Source organism: Equus quagga, chromosome 15, assembly GCF_021613505.1.
Source record: "Equus quagga isolate Etosha38 chromosome 15, UCLA_HA_Equagga_1.0, whole genome shotgun sequence".
Classification (NCBI taxonomy): Eukaryota; Metazoa; Chordata; class Mammalia; order Perissodactyla; family Equidae; genus Equus; species Equus quagga.
Window position 1 is genome coordinate 80,868,567 of NC_060281.1, and position 15,568 is coordinate 80,884,134.

Below are 15,568 nucleotides of genomic sequence, written 5' to 3' on the forward strand. Positions count from 1 at the left end.
GAAAACGGTAGCTGAGCGGTGGCGCGGCCGGCGGGAGGTGGAGTCACCCCGCGACCTGGACGGGAGCCTGGCGGGGTCAGCCCCCTACCAACGGCTTGAGGCATGGCTGCGTTCGTCCCGGGAGGTCGCGTGGGTCTGCGCACGTGCCTCGGCGCCGGCCGACGACTATGTCCCCGTTTCCAGAGCCGCGGCCCCCAGGGCACGGAAGACGGGGACAGGTGAGTGCCTGGCTCGAGGGTAACTCTGACGCATGCGGTGAATTGTGGTGTCGTCGCCATCGTTATGTAACACCGCTGTGAGGTCACTTTGCAACCGCCAGATGACGTCCTCTCTTAGTCGTGACGTCACCGTGGCAACGTGGGCACTGTGGAAGCCAGAGATCAAGATTTCTTTGCGCAAGACAAGTCCGAAGGGGGCCCAGCTATCATCCAGCAGGGCAGGGCGTGTTCCATGTGGCAGGAGGGCCGTCTCGCCTGGCCTCACCATCAGGAGGGGCCTCAATTTACATTTTGACCTACCTCCAAAGCAGTTCATACTCTGAGACACAGAGATACACCCACGCGATCTGCAGATAACTGTCATCACGTACCTGGAAACTCGCCCCCCATTCCCGGACCTCACAACCTGTGGAGTACCATGAATTCCTAATAATCTATTTCATAGGTCCGGTAATTTAGCCTTTGAATAATCTTGTAATGTCACATTTTAATTTTTTTCTTTTAATTAACTTTTTATTGAGGTCACATTGGTTTATAACATATAAATTTCAGGTGTACATCATTATATTTTGACTTCTGTGTAGACTGCATTGTGTTCACCACCCAAAGTCTAGTTGCCATCCGTTACTGTACACATGGGCCCTTCTACCCTCCCCCGCCCCCTCTTCCCTTCTGGTAACCACCATTCCGTTCTCTGTGTCTATATGTTTGGTTTTTGTTGTTTTTTATCTTCCACGGATGAGTGTGATGGTGCGGTGTTTGGCTTTCTCCATCTGACTTATTTCGCTGAGCGTGATGTCCTCACGGTCCATCCATGTTGTCGCAAATGGCAAGATTTCATCTTTTTTTATGGCTGAGTAGCCATCCATTGTGTATCTTCTTTATCCATGCATCCGCTGGTGGGCGCTTAAGTTGTTTCCGAGACTTGGCTATTGTGAGTAATGTTGCAATGAACATAGGGATGCAAATATCTTTTTTTTAAGATTTTATTTTTCCTTTTTCTCCCCAAAGCCCCCCGGTACATAGTTGTGCATTTTTAGTGTGGGTCCTTCCAGTTGTGCTATGTGGGATGCTGCCCCAGCATGGCCTGATGAGCGGTGCCATGTCCACACCCAGGATTCAAACTGGCAAAACCCTGGGCTGCCGAAGTGGAGCGCACGAACTTAACTACTTGGCCATGGACCTGGCCCTTTTTTTTTTTTTTGGGAAGATTAGCCCTGAGCTAACATCTACTGCCAATCCTCTTCTTTTTTGCTGAGGAAGACTAGCCCTGAGCTAAGGGATATAAATATCTTTACACATTCATATTTTCATGTTCTTTGAATAAATACCCAGAAGTGGCATAGCTGGATCATCTGGTACTTCTATTTTTAATTTTTTGAGGAATTTCCGTACTGTTTTCCATAGTGGTTGTGCCAGTTTACTTTCCAGCAGCAGCGTACAAGATTCTCCACATCCTGTCCAATGCTTATTTGTGTTTTATTGTTATTATTATTTTTTTGTCTAAGGAAGACTCACCCTGAGCTAACATCTGTGCCAGTCTTCCTCTCTTTTATATGTGAGTTGCCGCCACAGCATGGCTACCAACGAGTGGTGTAGGTCCACGCCCAGGAGCTAAACCCGGGCCACTGAAGCCGAGTGCACCAAACTTAACCACTAGGCCATGGGGCCAGGCCCTGCCCATTTTTTGATCAGGTTGTTTTTGTTGTTGTTGTTGAGTTGTATGAGTTCTTTATATAGTTTGAATATTAACTCCTTATCAGATATATGATTTGCAAATATCTTCTCCCAGTTGTTGGGTTGTTTTTTCATTTTGTTCATGGTTTCCTTTGCCTTGCAGAAGCTTTTTAGTCTGTGTAGTCCCATTTGTTTATTTTTTCCTTTGTTTCCCTTGCCCAGTCAGACATGGTATTCAAAAAGATATTGCTAAGACCAAAGTCAAAAACCATCCTGCCTATGTTTTCTTCTAGGAGTTTTATGGTTTCAGGTCTTACATTCAAGTCTTTAATCCATTTTGAGTTAATTTTTGTGTATGGTGTAAGATAATGGGTCTACTTTCATTTTTTTGCACATGGCTGTCCAGTTTTTCCCAGCACCATTTATTGAAGAGATTTTCCTTTCTCCATTGTATGTTCTTGGCTCCGTTGTCGAAAATTAACTGTCTATAGAGTCACATTTTAGTTTTGAGGTCTACATTAAAGGTGTTGTGTTGCTATTTGGAACTGCCAGGCTCTGAACCCCGTTTTGCAATTTTTCATTTCCGAGTATACTTGGAACCTCCTAGAAAGGAAGAGGCCCAGGCTTCTTTCCCCCAAAGCGGCATGACTTGGTAGAATAGAGGGGAAAGAGTGTGGGTAGGCTTGAGCTAAGAATTTGGGGCCTGGAGTAAGATGGTGTTGGGCATGAATCCAGCCCTCCTGTTTCCTCCCTGGGTGACCTGGGAAGGTGAGTCCATCACGTGAGCTACCATTTCTACAACAGTAGGATGAACGTCGGAGGCAGCGCCTACCTTGGGACTGTGGGAAGAGTCCAGGGATCATTCTAGGAGATAATGCCAGTAATCCACTTGCACAGTGCAGGGACTGTGGAAAGTGACTGATAAATTCCTTCAGTGAATTGTTATCGAGCATCTGCATTGAGCAGTGCACTGCATCAGCTACTGTGCAGATACAGATGTGGGCAAGACACAGCTTGGGAGCCCACAAAGGGCTTAAAACTAAGAGGGATGGAGGAGAAAGATGTCCACGAGATCCAAGCAGAGGCAGGTAAGTGCCACCTGTGAGGCTGAGCAGCGAGCCGGGACCAGTGAAGGAGGAGCCCCCTGTGTAAGCCATCCCCACTCACCACCTCTCGATGTGTCTTTCTCGTTAGGCCACAGCCTTCCTCGAAGACACCCAAGGTCCCCAAGATTTACACCAAAACAGGAGACAAAGGTAGGGTGGGGACGGGTGAAAAATGCAAAGAAAGACATGGCCGACTTCATGTTAAAGTTCCTCCAAATTCTTTACGGCCATTAAAAAGTATGTGAAAAATATAGATCACAAAATATGATGTGAAATGAAAGATGCCCAAGATATATAATGAGAAAAGCAAGTTGTAGAACAATCCAAATAATTGGAATCTGTTTGGATAAAAGTGTCTGTGTGTGTGTGTGTAGATATGTGTAGTGTAGTCTGAAAGGTGACATCTGGGACTACTCCCTGGGAGAGAGACTGAGCTGGGGGAGGGGAATGAACAGAGGGCTTTCATTGTTTGTTCTACATACTTTTATTCTCTTCTATTAGTTTTTGTAACGAGCATATATGGCTTTGATCATTTAAACAATACCAGAACAGGGCCGGCCCTGTGGCCGAGTGGTTAGGCTCACAGGCTCCGCTTCAGCGGCCCGGGGTTTCACGGGGTCGGATCCTGGGCGCAGACATGGCACCATTATCAGGCCACGCTGAGGTGGCGTCCCACATAGCACAACAAGGAGGACCCACAACTAAAATATACAGCTGTGTAAGGGGGGGATTTGGGGAGAAAAAGCAGAACAAAAAAAAAAAGATGATTGGCAACAGCTGTTAGCTCAGGTGCCAATCTTTAAAAATATAAAATAAAATAAACAATACCAGAACTTACAGAAGAAAGTAAGATGCAGAGGAATATCTCATTGTGATATATTTTCTAAAGTTTAAAACCATGCAGATCACTAGTATATATTGTTTTTTGGATGTGTACTTAGGGAGTGAAAGTATAGAAACATGCATGCCACTGAACTGGCTCTGCTCTGGATTGGATGCTGTCAGGAAGCAGGGCTAATTCTGTAATTGGGTGTTGCATCATTTTTTCTAGAAGGTGGGAGGGACCAACAGGGGCTCAAGCTCCAGTTGATAGACCCCATCGGTCACCCACATTCTCCAGGAAGGGGGATTTTGGTCTCTCGTCTGGTTTGGACACTGTTCTGCGCTCACACGAGGAGATGGAGTGGTCCTCTTCTGGTCTGGATCCGTCACAGCCCTAGCGTGGCCCGTCTGGTGGCGTTCTGTGAAATCGTTGTGTTCAACGGGAGGCCACCACGGCCTGTCTGGGAGTGCCAGGCCAGCCCCCGGCCGTCAGAGCAGGTGTGCTCTGTCTCAGTGGCTGGGGGAGGAAGTGGAAATGTGACCTAGGCGGGGGACTTCGATTTCATGTGAACTCTAATTGTAATGTATACATAACATGGACCTATATGTTTCATTTCTTTAGCCGGATGGTTAGTACATGATTTTTAACTTTAAATTGAAAGCCTGTCAGGGAAGAACTGAGGATAGTGGTTACCCTTGAGGGGTAGCGACTGCAGGGGGTCCACAGGGCCTTCCAGGGTGCTGGTCACAGTCCACTTCTTGATCTGGGTGCTGATCGCAGAGCCCTACCCAGTTAGTGGCAACGCATCAACTTGCCCACTTAGGATCTGAGCGCTTTTCTCTGCAATGTTATACTTCAAGTGGAAAGTCTGTAAAAGAGCGTATCAGGGACAAACGTCTTAATTTGGGCGGCTAAACATTTGTTCCCAGGGTTTTCGAGCACCTTCACTGGAGAAAGGAGACCCAAAGACGACCAAGTGTTTGAAGCCGTGGGAACTACAGATGAATTAAGTTCAGCCATTGGGTAAGGGAGCCGCGGTTGGCCTTGAGGTTGAATTTGAACTGGGCATTAAGAAATGGGGTTCATGCCACGCTCTCGAGAGTGCTGGCTGGTCCCCGAGGTTGCCAGCCCTTGATGAACCTGCCAGCACAGGGCATCTGATCGGCTCCACAAGGCTGCGGGCTGCGGGCGCCTCTCCCTCTGCTCCTGCTCTGGCATCTGGCCCACCCCTTGTGAAGCTGCCTCGCCCCTCCATCCCTGGCTCTCTCACTCTTCAGGTGCGTATGTGTGCGCCACGGAGGTGCACAGATTAAGTGAAAGAGGTGAGTTGAGCACAGAACACACTGCATCAGACGCGATCCCTTTTGTGAGTCTTGTTTTTGAAATAAGCATCTATACAGCCAGAGCTTAGAAGGTGAACTCACGGGATCCCCCCTAGTTTAGAAGGTGCCGCGGTCAGGATCTGCCAGGCTCATGGCTTGCACCACCAAAGGTGTATTTCATGCTCTTTCTTCAAGCCTCTTGTGAGTGGGGTTTGTCTCTGCTCCACGTGACATCTCTCCAGAACTCAGGCTGGCAGGACAGCTGCGTCTGGAGCAATCTCAGTAACCGTGGCAGAGGGAAAAGAGATCCTGGTAAGGCTCCCACTGGCTCTGAAGGCTCCCAGGGGCGTGACACAGCGCGTCTGCTCACATGCCATTGGCCAGAGCCACCCTTGTGGACACGCCTGACAGCTGTGGGGTGGAAGGGGCAGCAAATACTTGAGGACAGAATCAGCCTACCGCGCTCAGCTGGCTGTTGACCTTGACCATGTGAGCAGCCGTTATCTCAAGTGCTGGCTCAGGAGCTCTGACATAGCCCTGGGGGCGAAAGTCATGGCAATCAGCAGACCTGGCTTCAAATTTTCAAATTCTTTACTGCTGCTGACTGGCTGTGACTTCAAGCAAATCACCTGGCCTCTCTGAGTCTCAGTTCCCTGTTCTGTCAGATGATCATAGTAATAGTATCCACCTCACCGGATTCTTGTGAGGATTGGGTGAAATAATTGTTTTCCTTAGGACAGTTCCCAGCACAGTAATAATAGCATTAGCTGTTACTGTTATTATTATTAAGACTTACCTGTTCATGGCTTCCAGTACTCAATGATGGGCCAGGCTAGATGAGGTTTTCAGGACAGATCATGGGAAGCATAGCTAGCCAGCCAGCAGAGTAGAAAAGGATGTGTGGGAAGGTTGCAGTGGGGCTGGGAGGCAGACACACAGTTAAGTGGGCAGGGGGCAGGGAGGGGGTTCTAGAATCAGCTGTGACAGATCAGCATGCCATCATCTCTCAGCCGCCGTGGGGCCGGAGATGGGGAACCCGTGAGTGTGGATTCTGTTGTCAGACACGGGTGGAGCGTCTCCGTGTGCCTGGCGCTGCCAAGCAGAGAGCTGCAGCCCTGCCTTCGTGGAGCCCACAGTCTGGGGGCGCAGGGCGAGCAGACAGACACTAAAGGGCCAACTACAAGTAGGGGGAGCTGGGATGGAGCAGGCCCTGAGGCGTTCCTGTCACTGGCCTCCGTCACGGGAACACCTTCAGCAAGTAGATAGTCTTGAACACCTACTACGTGCCAGGCGTGAGGCATGCTGCTGTGACGAAGAGACTGTGTCCCAGCCCGCGTGGCCTCTCCTTGCAGTCCAGAGGGGAAGACCAACACTAGGCAGTGAATTTCGCATTTGTTTATTTCGTTCTGGCTGGGAGACATTCTGACCGTGAGGCGGCCTGGGAAGGCGCACGGGGGGTCCTTCACCTGCCCTTCCCAAGCCGCTCTCACCCTCCTCTGCCTCTCTGCCCGGGAGGCTGACCTCTATCACCTGCTGACCGTTTCACCCCATCGCCCTGTCCTCTGGCTTTCAGGGGGTCCAGCCAGTGGGAGGCGCCGGCGGGAGACGGGACAGTGGGGGAGAGGTGTGGGAGTGTTGATTACTCCGTCCCCGCTGTGTGTGGCTCTGGCCCTTCCACCTACTCTCTCCCGGCTGCTCGGCTCCCAGCGGTGGCCCCACGGAGAACCCAGCTCTCTCCGGCTCCGGAGCCTTTGCCCTCCCTGCCCCTTCAGGCTCCTGCCTTTGCTCGTCTTTGCCACCCACTGTCACTTCCTGCAACTCCTCCCACCTCTGTGAATGGCCCCTCCTCGAGGTGTTCCTCTGGAGCCCTTTGGACGTTCCCTGCTGGGACCCTGACTCTGCTTCCCTGGCCCGTCTTAGCAGAGCACTCCCACTCAGCCTTCAAATCCCACCTGCAGCATCACTTCCTCCAGGAAGCCCTCCTGGAAGCCTAGCCCAGGCCCAGTTCCTCAGGACTCTCACCCTTCCCTGCAGAGCACTGACCTCAGTTTGAAACTTCACATTTAGTTGTGTGACATCCAATTCACGTGTCCCTCTCCTTATGAACAGAGCCTCTGTCACATCTGCTCATGAGTGACTGCCCGGACCTGACCAGGGTAGGCCCTGAAAGAGGAATTGCTGACCGGATGAGCAATGAGTACAAGAAAAGGCACTCTGAGAAACAAACACCCTTATCCAAATGGAAGGTTATGGTGTTCTTACTGTCAGCAAGAAAAATACCACCATGGCGTTACAGCCACCTTAGCTAAACGGCCTCCCCCTGGGACTCTGTTGCCTCCCACAAGACGGGGCCTGGGTGTCACAATAGAGGCGCCACGCGGGGGCTGGCCCAGTGGCGCAGCGGTTAAGTTCACACGTTCCACTTCCGCGGCCGGGGGTTTGCCAGTTCGGATCCCGGGTGTGGACATGGCACCACTTGGCAAAAGCCATGCTGTGGTAGGCGTCCCACGTATAAAGTAGAGGAAGATGAGCATGGATGTTAGCTCAGGGCCAGTCTTCCTCAGCAAAAAAAGGAGGATTGGGGGGCTGGCCCCGTGGCCGAGTGGTTAAGTTCGTGCACTCCGCTGCAGGCGGCCCAGTGTTTCGTTAGTTTGAATCCTGGGCGCGGACATGGCACTACTCATCAGACCATGCTGAGGCAGCGTCCCACATGCCACAACTAGAAGAACCCACAACGAAGAATACACAACTGTGTACCAGGGGGCTTTGGGGAGAAAAAGGAAAAAATAAAATCTTTAAAAAAAAAAAAAAGAGGATTGGCAGCAGTTAGCTCAGGGCTAATCTTCCTCGGAAAAAAAAAAAAGGTGCATGCGGTTCTTTCCTCCTAGGTTTGCTATGGAGCTAATCGCAGAAAAGGGACACCCGTTTGCTGAAGAGCTTCAGAAAGTGAGTAACATCGTCTCACCCCAGTTGGGATTTTTCATCCCTGAGGCCTGGTGGCCATAACTGGATTTGCCATTCAATCCTCATTTCCTCTCTGTCACCTGGAGGTAGTCACTCTCCCTTTGAGAGCCTCAGTTTCTCCTTCTGTCAAATGGGGACGCTCAGAGGTAGTCCTTCCTCATGGGCGAGTGGTGAGAGTCACACTAGGGGCGAAGCGTACAGAGCAGGGGCCTCAGCCTGGGCGATTCCGCTCCAGGAGATGAGTGGGGTGTGTTTGCTTCTCACCACTGGGGCGGGGGGTGCGACTGAGACCTAGTGGGTGGGGGCCAGGGATGCAGCTAAACATCCTACAATGCACAGGATGGCCCGCACACAGAGAAGGGCCCGGCCCCAACTGTCCACAGCAGGGCGGTGGAGGGACCCCAGAAGCCCCTCGCAGGAAGCCCTCCACCGCCGGGGGCGCACGGTGTTGGCACTGCTGCTCTGACCTTGAGAATCAGTGGGGACTCCGACCCACACAGAGGGCTTCAGAAATGGAGACAGGGACGCCCCCACAGCGTGCAGGGCGTCCATGGGACCTGAGTCTTTAGAAGCTGTCCCCGGGAGAGTGGGCCCTCAGCCCACTTTGTCCTGCAGGCCAGGCTGGAGCCCACTCGGGCTCCGGGAGCAGAAGGAGGGCAGTGAGGGGGCTGTAGAGGATGGGCAGTCCCAGTGCTGGAATATTCTGTGAACGAGGCCCCTCCTATGTGGTGGAGGATGGTTTCCAGCCTCGTCATGAGGACGTTCTTGCCCGCAGTGGTCGTTTCTGTATGCTGGGCTCATCCCGAGCCCCGCGCTTTAGGCCCCGTCCTTTGGGTCCAGCTGCAACATCACCTCCTCCAGGGCCTTCCCTGGCCGTCCCCGCCTCCTGCTGGGTCAGGCTCCTCTCCCAGGTTTCCACAGCTCCTGCACTTCCGCCTCTGACAGCAGGCGTCACACAGGGTGTTAAACCGCTGTCACCTCAGGCCAGGACACCCTGAGGGCACAGGCTGTGGCTTGTTCACCTGGGCATCCAGCCTGGCCCCAGGCAGCCCATTCACAGCTCTCCTCGAGTCACCCCACTTGGTCCTCGAAGCCCGGAGGTGCGGTTAGCATCTGCATTTTATAGGGGGCAAGACCGAGGCTCAGGGAGGGCCACTTGCCCAAGGCCCCACAGCCAGGAATCAGCAGAGCTGGGGTCTGATTCCCAAAGCGGGCCACCTCTCTCCAGCCCTGGGGGTAAACGCTGCAGCTGGCCAGCCCGTGGGGAAGTGTCGTCACTCCCCTTCCACCAGAAGTCACAGAGACACCGCACTGCCAAGTAGCTCACCCCAGTCCTGCTGGTCGGGAGCCCAGGGAGGGTTCCCACCCACTGCTGGGCAGGCAGCCTCTGCTCTCCCCTGCTGTGTCCTGCTCCTGCCACGGTCACAGTGGCCGTCTTATGGGAGGTCACAGACCTCCACTCTCCCCGCAGCCTACCATCCAGCTCCAGTGGACACGGCTGGGCTCAAGGTCAGGCGGTGTTTGTGGGTCTCATGGGCTCGGGAGTCCATTGGTCATCTGCCCCGCAGGGACCTGGGGGGTCAGCAGAGCCCCACAGGCCACCTCTGTTCCAGGCAGCCCACTCCTTCCCGCCCCTCGGACTGAGCACAGGCCTCAGCCGGCCGCAGCTTCCTGCCCCAGGCACCCCCACACTCAGCTGGCCCTGTTCGCGCAGGTGCTTGTCCGTTACAGTTTAGAAAGCACATCATGTTTGGTCTCTTGGCCCGGCTGTTCCAGTTTAGAGAAAACCTCACAGGGCCCAGGCACGTGGGAGAGGAGGATCGGGCTAGAAGATTCCTCATCACTATCGCTGGGCGCTTGACGGCTCATTGTCTGCGTAAGCCAGATGTCCCCAAGGGAGCCAGGTCCCCTCGCAGCCAGGCTGGTGTCCTATGCAGATGTTCAGAGGTTCAGACAGTTTGCTAATTAGCCTTTAAATGCCAGCTAATTAAATCTTCGGACAGTCCCCCGCAGGCCTTGCAGGCGTGTCGGTCCACGTCATTCCGCGTGGCCTGCCATGGACAGATCTTCAGTGGCGCCTTCTCTTGCTTCCCCAGATCCAGTGCTCTCTGCAGGACATCGGCTCTGCCCTGGCGACACCACGCTCCTCGGCCCGGGAGGCTCACTTAAGTAATTCTCTCTCTCAACCCGCCGTATGTGCTCAGAGGGCCCTGCCGAGGCCCAAGGGGGGCACCCTTTCCTGGGTTTCACCTGGGACCCCTGTTGGCCGGGCCTGTAGACCCTGAGAGGGAAGCTACCTCCCGAGCCAGTGGAAGCCATCTGCGGCCCCCCGGGGAGAAGGGATGTGGGGCGGCGTCCCTATGATCTGGTGGGCAGTGGGCTCACAGCAGTGTCCTTCTGCTCCCTGACTCCTCAGGACACACGGCGTTCGAGGCAGGGCCCATCCTGGAGCTGGAGCGGTGGATCGACAAGTATTCCAGCCAGCTGCCGCCCCTCACAGAGTTCATCCTGCCCGTAGGTACCGACAGCCTCACCCTGTGGGCTGCAGGCCCCGGGAATTGACAGAAACACACGGACATGGAATCAATCCCCCTCTTTAATTTTCAACTGCAACAGAAGCTGTCCCCCAGTCCCCTCCAGACCCTCGCTGGTCCCTCCCCAGCCCTGCCCGCTTTGGAGGGGGCTGCCCAGTGGGTGCACCCGGGCAGGGCCCCCTGGAGGCAGAACGCTGCCCATTGCGGGGCAGGGCCTGCGCATCCATCCATCCGTCTGTCCAAGGAGCTCCCTGTCTGCAGTGGGCTTGCTGCCCCCACCAGCCAACACCCGCTTTCTCCTTGCAGTCGGGAGGCAAGAGCAGCTCGGTGCTGCATCTCTGTCGGGCCGTGTGCCGCCGAGCTGAGAGACGGTAAGGGAGCCAGGTGGAGGGAGGGGGGCCGGTGGGGGTGGCTCCATGCCGTGAGCTGCTCACCACAGATCTCCTGGCTGCTGCACCGCGCCAGGTGGGCTCCAGGCAGACCAGGTGCTTGTCCTCAGAGCCCCGTGTTGTGGAGGGAGACAGTGGCCGTGAGCAGACGGATGACAGAGGATGGAACTGCACATCCAGATCAGAGCTGGGGGGGAACAAGCAGTTAAGGGGGACGGGGGAGGAGACCCCTGGGGGCTGGGCTGCTTATTTGTAATTCTAACACTCACAGTGCCCTTCAAGAGAGGATTCAGGGAAAATCTGCCTGCCCTGGGCCCAGCTCCCTGCTCTGGGGGTAGCGTAAATGGGGCGGGCTGAGCTGTGCAGAAGTGACTGCAGAGCTCCACACTGGGCTAAGGGCTGGGAGCAGGGTGCTCGGTGCTGGGGTGCCCAGCCTGGGAGTGGGCGTGCTGTGTTGTCTCTCTCCCGGTCCTGCCGTGTGAGCCAAGAGTTGAAGGACGGGGGGCGTGGGCAGTGTCCAGGGCGAGCGGATGGCAAGGGGAGAGATGGCAGTCTGCATTGAAAGGACGGAAAGGAAGCCAGAGGTCTGGGTCCAGAGCAAGTGGCATGTGGCGCAATGAGGCCAGGGGCTGAGCCGGGGCCATGCAGGGCTTTGTAGGCCCAGAGGGGTCTGTCTGCCTTTATCCTGAGAGCAACAGGAAGCCACTTCTGGGTTTTAGGCCATGGGGTGACATGAAGGGACCCTGCTGGCTGCTGGGTAGAGAAGGGCCCAGAGGGACACACATGGCTGTTGGGGGCCAAGGTGGAAGCTGTCAACAGACCAGCCAACCCCCCAACCCACCCACCCCCAACTCAGAGTCAGGGAAAGGAGGGTCCCTCCCTCAAAGGCTACTGATTGCCTTTTCAAGGGATCTTCAAAAGAGTAATTGCAAAATCTTCACTCCCCATAGACCAGGCTGCCACCCAGCTTTACAGAGAAATGGAAATAGAGCCCCACTTTGATATGACATGCAAGGCTATGCAGGAAATTTTTTTTTAAAGGTATGCTTTTTGGTGAGGAAGATTGGCCCTGAGCTAGCATCTGTTGCCAATCTTCCTCTTGTTTTTTCTTTCCCCCCAAAGCCCCAGTGCATAGTGGTATATCCTAGTTGTAGGTCATTCTAGTTCTTCTACGTGGGACGCCGCCTCAGCGTGGCTTGATGAGCAGTGCTAGCTTTGTGCCCAGGATCCAAACCAGCGAACCTGGGCTGCCAAAGCAGAGTGTGCGAACTTAACCACTGGGTCATGGGGCCGGCCCCTGTGCAGGCACTCGATAGTCATTATTTCACTGATTCTTCATGATAACCTTGGGAGAGAGGTGGTGGCAGCCTCCACTTTACAGGAGTCAGGAAATTGGGGCTCAGAGAGGTGACATCATGGCCAGGGTCACCTGAGTGGTCCATGGCAGAGAGGAGATTTGAGGACCAGGTCTGTCTGGTCCAAACCTGAGCTCTTCTGCCCCCCATCTCATAAGGCTTCCTCCTTCATGAAAGGCACTCGGGCCCGACTGGTACCTCCAGGGATCCTGGGAGAGCTTTGGCTTCAAAAGAAAAAAATAGCCATTTGTACAAAGCCATCCACATCAGCAGTGCTCACAATAGCAAAAAACTGGAGACAACCCACAGGCCCAACAGAGGGGAATGGCCGAACAGAGGGTGGGTCCTCAGGACTCCAGACGAGGAGCTGGAGACGTGCCTGTGGTTCACCACTGGGTGGAGGGCACAAACCCAGAGCCTCGGTTTCGGGGAGAGCATCCCCCAGCGAGGGTCATGCAGCAGAGGTGAGGCGCATGCAGGGCTGAGCGCAGTGCTTAGCAGGCAGCAGCCCTCCGTCCGGAATGCCCTCGGGAGCGCCAGGTCGGCTGCGGCGGCTGCGGAACGCTGGCTGGGATGCAGCCTGGCCCCTGCGCGTTGCCCCCCTGCTGCAGGGTGACACTGTGTTTCCTCCCTTTCCAGCGTGGTGCCTCTCGTGCAGATGGGTGAGACGGACGCAAACGTGGCCAAGTTCTTAAACAGGTACCTCCGTGGAATTGGGAGAGTCCCCTCCTCTGAAAACTAGGCACATTGCGGGACGTGACAATGGAACGGGCTCCGGTCACTCAGTCGCTTCCTATTCCCTGAGGGGCTGCTGGGTGCCAGCACTGTGCAGGCGGGAGGTACAGCTGAGAACAAGACGGGTGCCGTCCCTGTCTCTGGTGGGTGAAGATCATGTTGGGAGAGGCTGCTATAAAAACCAGCAGAGAAAAATGTAGGAATGGGGCAGCAGGGGCCCTGCTTTGAGGCTGGGTGACTGGGAGGCCTCATAAGGTATGGTGGTGACGGACCAGGGAGCCCAAGCAGGAGCCAGGCCCTCTCAGTCTGCCTCCTGCCAGGCCCCGGGGCCGCGTGAGCTAAGAGGAGACAGGCAGGCAAAGCCAGCTCCAGACGGTCGGGCTCAGGGCCCCGGCGCAGGCGCCTCTGAGCTGGGCTGGTCCTACAGCCCCAGTCAGCCCCCACGGCCTGCTCTGCCAGATTCCGCCCCAGCCTTGGCTCGTGCAGTTCCCGTGTGGGCAAGGCCAGGGCCCAGGGCCGGGCCGAGAGCTGGAGGACCCCTGGGAGCTGTCCTGGGGTGTCCAGTAAGTGACCTCACAGCCGGGGTCTGGCCCCTTACTGTGGACACTCCTCCTGCCGGGACATGGCCTGGGCTCCCTTCCTCCTGGGAGGGGAGTGGGCCTGAGGGGCGTAAGGAACGTTCCATTTGTCAGGACGTCACTGAGTGGATGAGAAACAGGCCTGTCACCGCCCTCCGGGAGCCCACGGCCCAGGACAGGGAGACACTCAGAGCAGAATCTCTTCCACTGCCCCCCTCCCCCACCCCAAGAGACAGCAGGGGCTGCCGGGCATTAGGAGGAGGGGGTTCTGATCCCAGGGGCGGCATGGGCTGGGGAGGGTTCCAGCAGGACCTGGCATGGAGTTGGCCGCAGAGGGTAGGAGTGAGGCGAGGTGGAGGAGGGTGGTGGTCAGTGCTGGGCGTGCAAACAAGGCCAAGTGTGGGCCAGCTGAGAGGTGGACAGCTTCGCCAACTCACCACAAGCACCTCAAGGGCAGGCGCGCGTCTCCTCTTGTATTTCTCTCCTCCCCACCGCTGCGCAGAGGCCCCCCCACTGCTGGGTCAGAAAAAGAAGGGAGAGGGCCTAGAGTGTAGCCACTCGAACACTCCAGGCAGTGCTTCTCAGCCGCCGGCTGGCACTGTGTGCAAACATGTTTGGTTGTCCCAGTTGGGTGGGGGTGCTCCTGGCATCGAGTGGGCGGAGGCCAGGGGTGCTGCTTAAGGTGCTACAGTGCACACGAGAGCCTCCCTCCCCCACCGCAAAGAATGACCCAGAGTGTCAGCAGTGCCGAGGCTGAGAGCCCTGTCCCGGGCCCCTCTCCTCGAGGTGGGGTCCTCAGACCAGCAGTGCCAGCATCCCACAGGTGTAGTTCAGACCTGCCGAGTCAGACTCTGCACGCCAACGCAATCCCCAGGTGACTGTGCACGCTCCGGCTCGGGAGGTGCCAGTCCTAGGCACTGGGAGGTGCAGAAGCCAACCCAGGGAGCAGCTCAAAGTCGCCAGCCCTGTGAGGTCTGGCGGGGCTGGTGGTCTCGTCCTGCAGGAACCTTCCGAGCCCCAGCATCAGAGTCGGGCGCTCCCTCTCACGGAAGCTGGCCTCGAGTGCCATCCGTCAAGCCCAAGGTGGCTGAGCCACCGCTGTCGCTCCCGATGCTTCTAGGGGCGAGTGACTTATATTTCCTCCTTGAAGGCTAATGCGGGAAGGACCCAGTTAGCATTGATCTCCCCTTTCAAATCACTCCATTTGCTTCTCTCTGTCCCTCCAGACTCAGCGACTACCTCTTCACATTAGCCAGATATGTGGCCATGAAGGAGGGGAACCAAGAGAAAATATACAAGAAAAACGAGCCTTCGGACAGAGACTGAGGCCCTTGGCAGTGATGGAGAGGGGAGCTCTGTAGACCCTTCCATGGTGGCGTCAGGGAAGAGAAGAGGCTGCCCCTGGTGTCCTGATCCCTGGCGACCTCACCCAGAGAGGCTGGAAGCTGGGCTTCTGTCCGGCCTCAGCTGCCCCTCAGACCCCTCCCTGCCCGCACGGAGCTGTGGCTGTGTCAGAGTTCTGCCCGCCTCCCGTGGTCTTAGAGGAAGTGGGCGTGACTTCAGTGTTGCAGAAAAGAAGGGTGAAGTGATTGTTGCCACACAGAGAAAAGAATAAAAGTGGGAAAGGCTTGAGCCGTGTGTGTGTGTGTGTGTGTGTGTGTGTGCGTGCGTGCGTGCATGCATGTGTGCATATGTGTGCACCCTTCCACTGCCGGCTCAGGTTTTGTGCAAGGATTTGGAGTGGTACCAGAGGCTGTTGGAAGTGTAATTGTGATTTACCTGTGCCAAAGGGGCTTTAAATGTCACCTTTATAAAGGGGAAGGCAGGATTTGGAAGTTTGCGCACCTCTGAGCCCCCATCACTGCCC

The 15,568-nt window shown here is 55.5% G+C and overlaps 1 protein-coding gene across 1 annotated transcript; it reads left to right on the forward strand.

Annotated features, from left to right (window-relative positions):
- Positions 1 to 52: 52 nt before the first annotated feature.
- Positions 53 to 15,334, forward strand: MMAB (metabolism of cobalamin associated B). The gene is made up of 9 exons (XM_046641166.1): positions 53 to 218; positions 3,090 to 3,151; positions 4,754 to 4,847; positions 8,035 to 8,092; positions 10,207 to 10,279; positions 10,527 to 10,624; positions 10,951 to 11,015; positions 13,028 to 13,087; positions 14,928 to 15,334. The coding sequence occupies exons 1-9, from the start codon at positions 103 to 105 to the stop codon at positions 15,025 to 15,027; spliced, it is 726 nt and encodes a 241-aa protein (XP_046497122.1). The 5' UTR covers positions 53 to 102; the 3' UTR covers positions 15,028 to 15,334.
- The last annotated feature ends 234 nt before the right edge of the window (positions 15,335 to 15,568 follow it).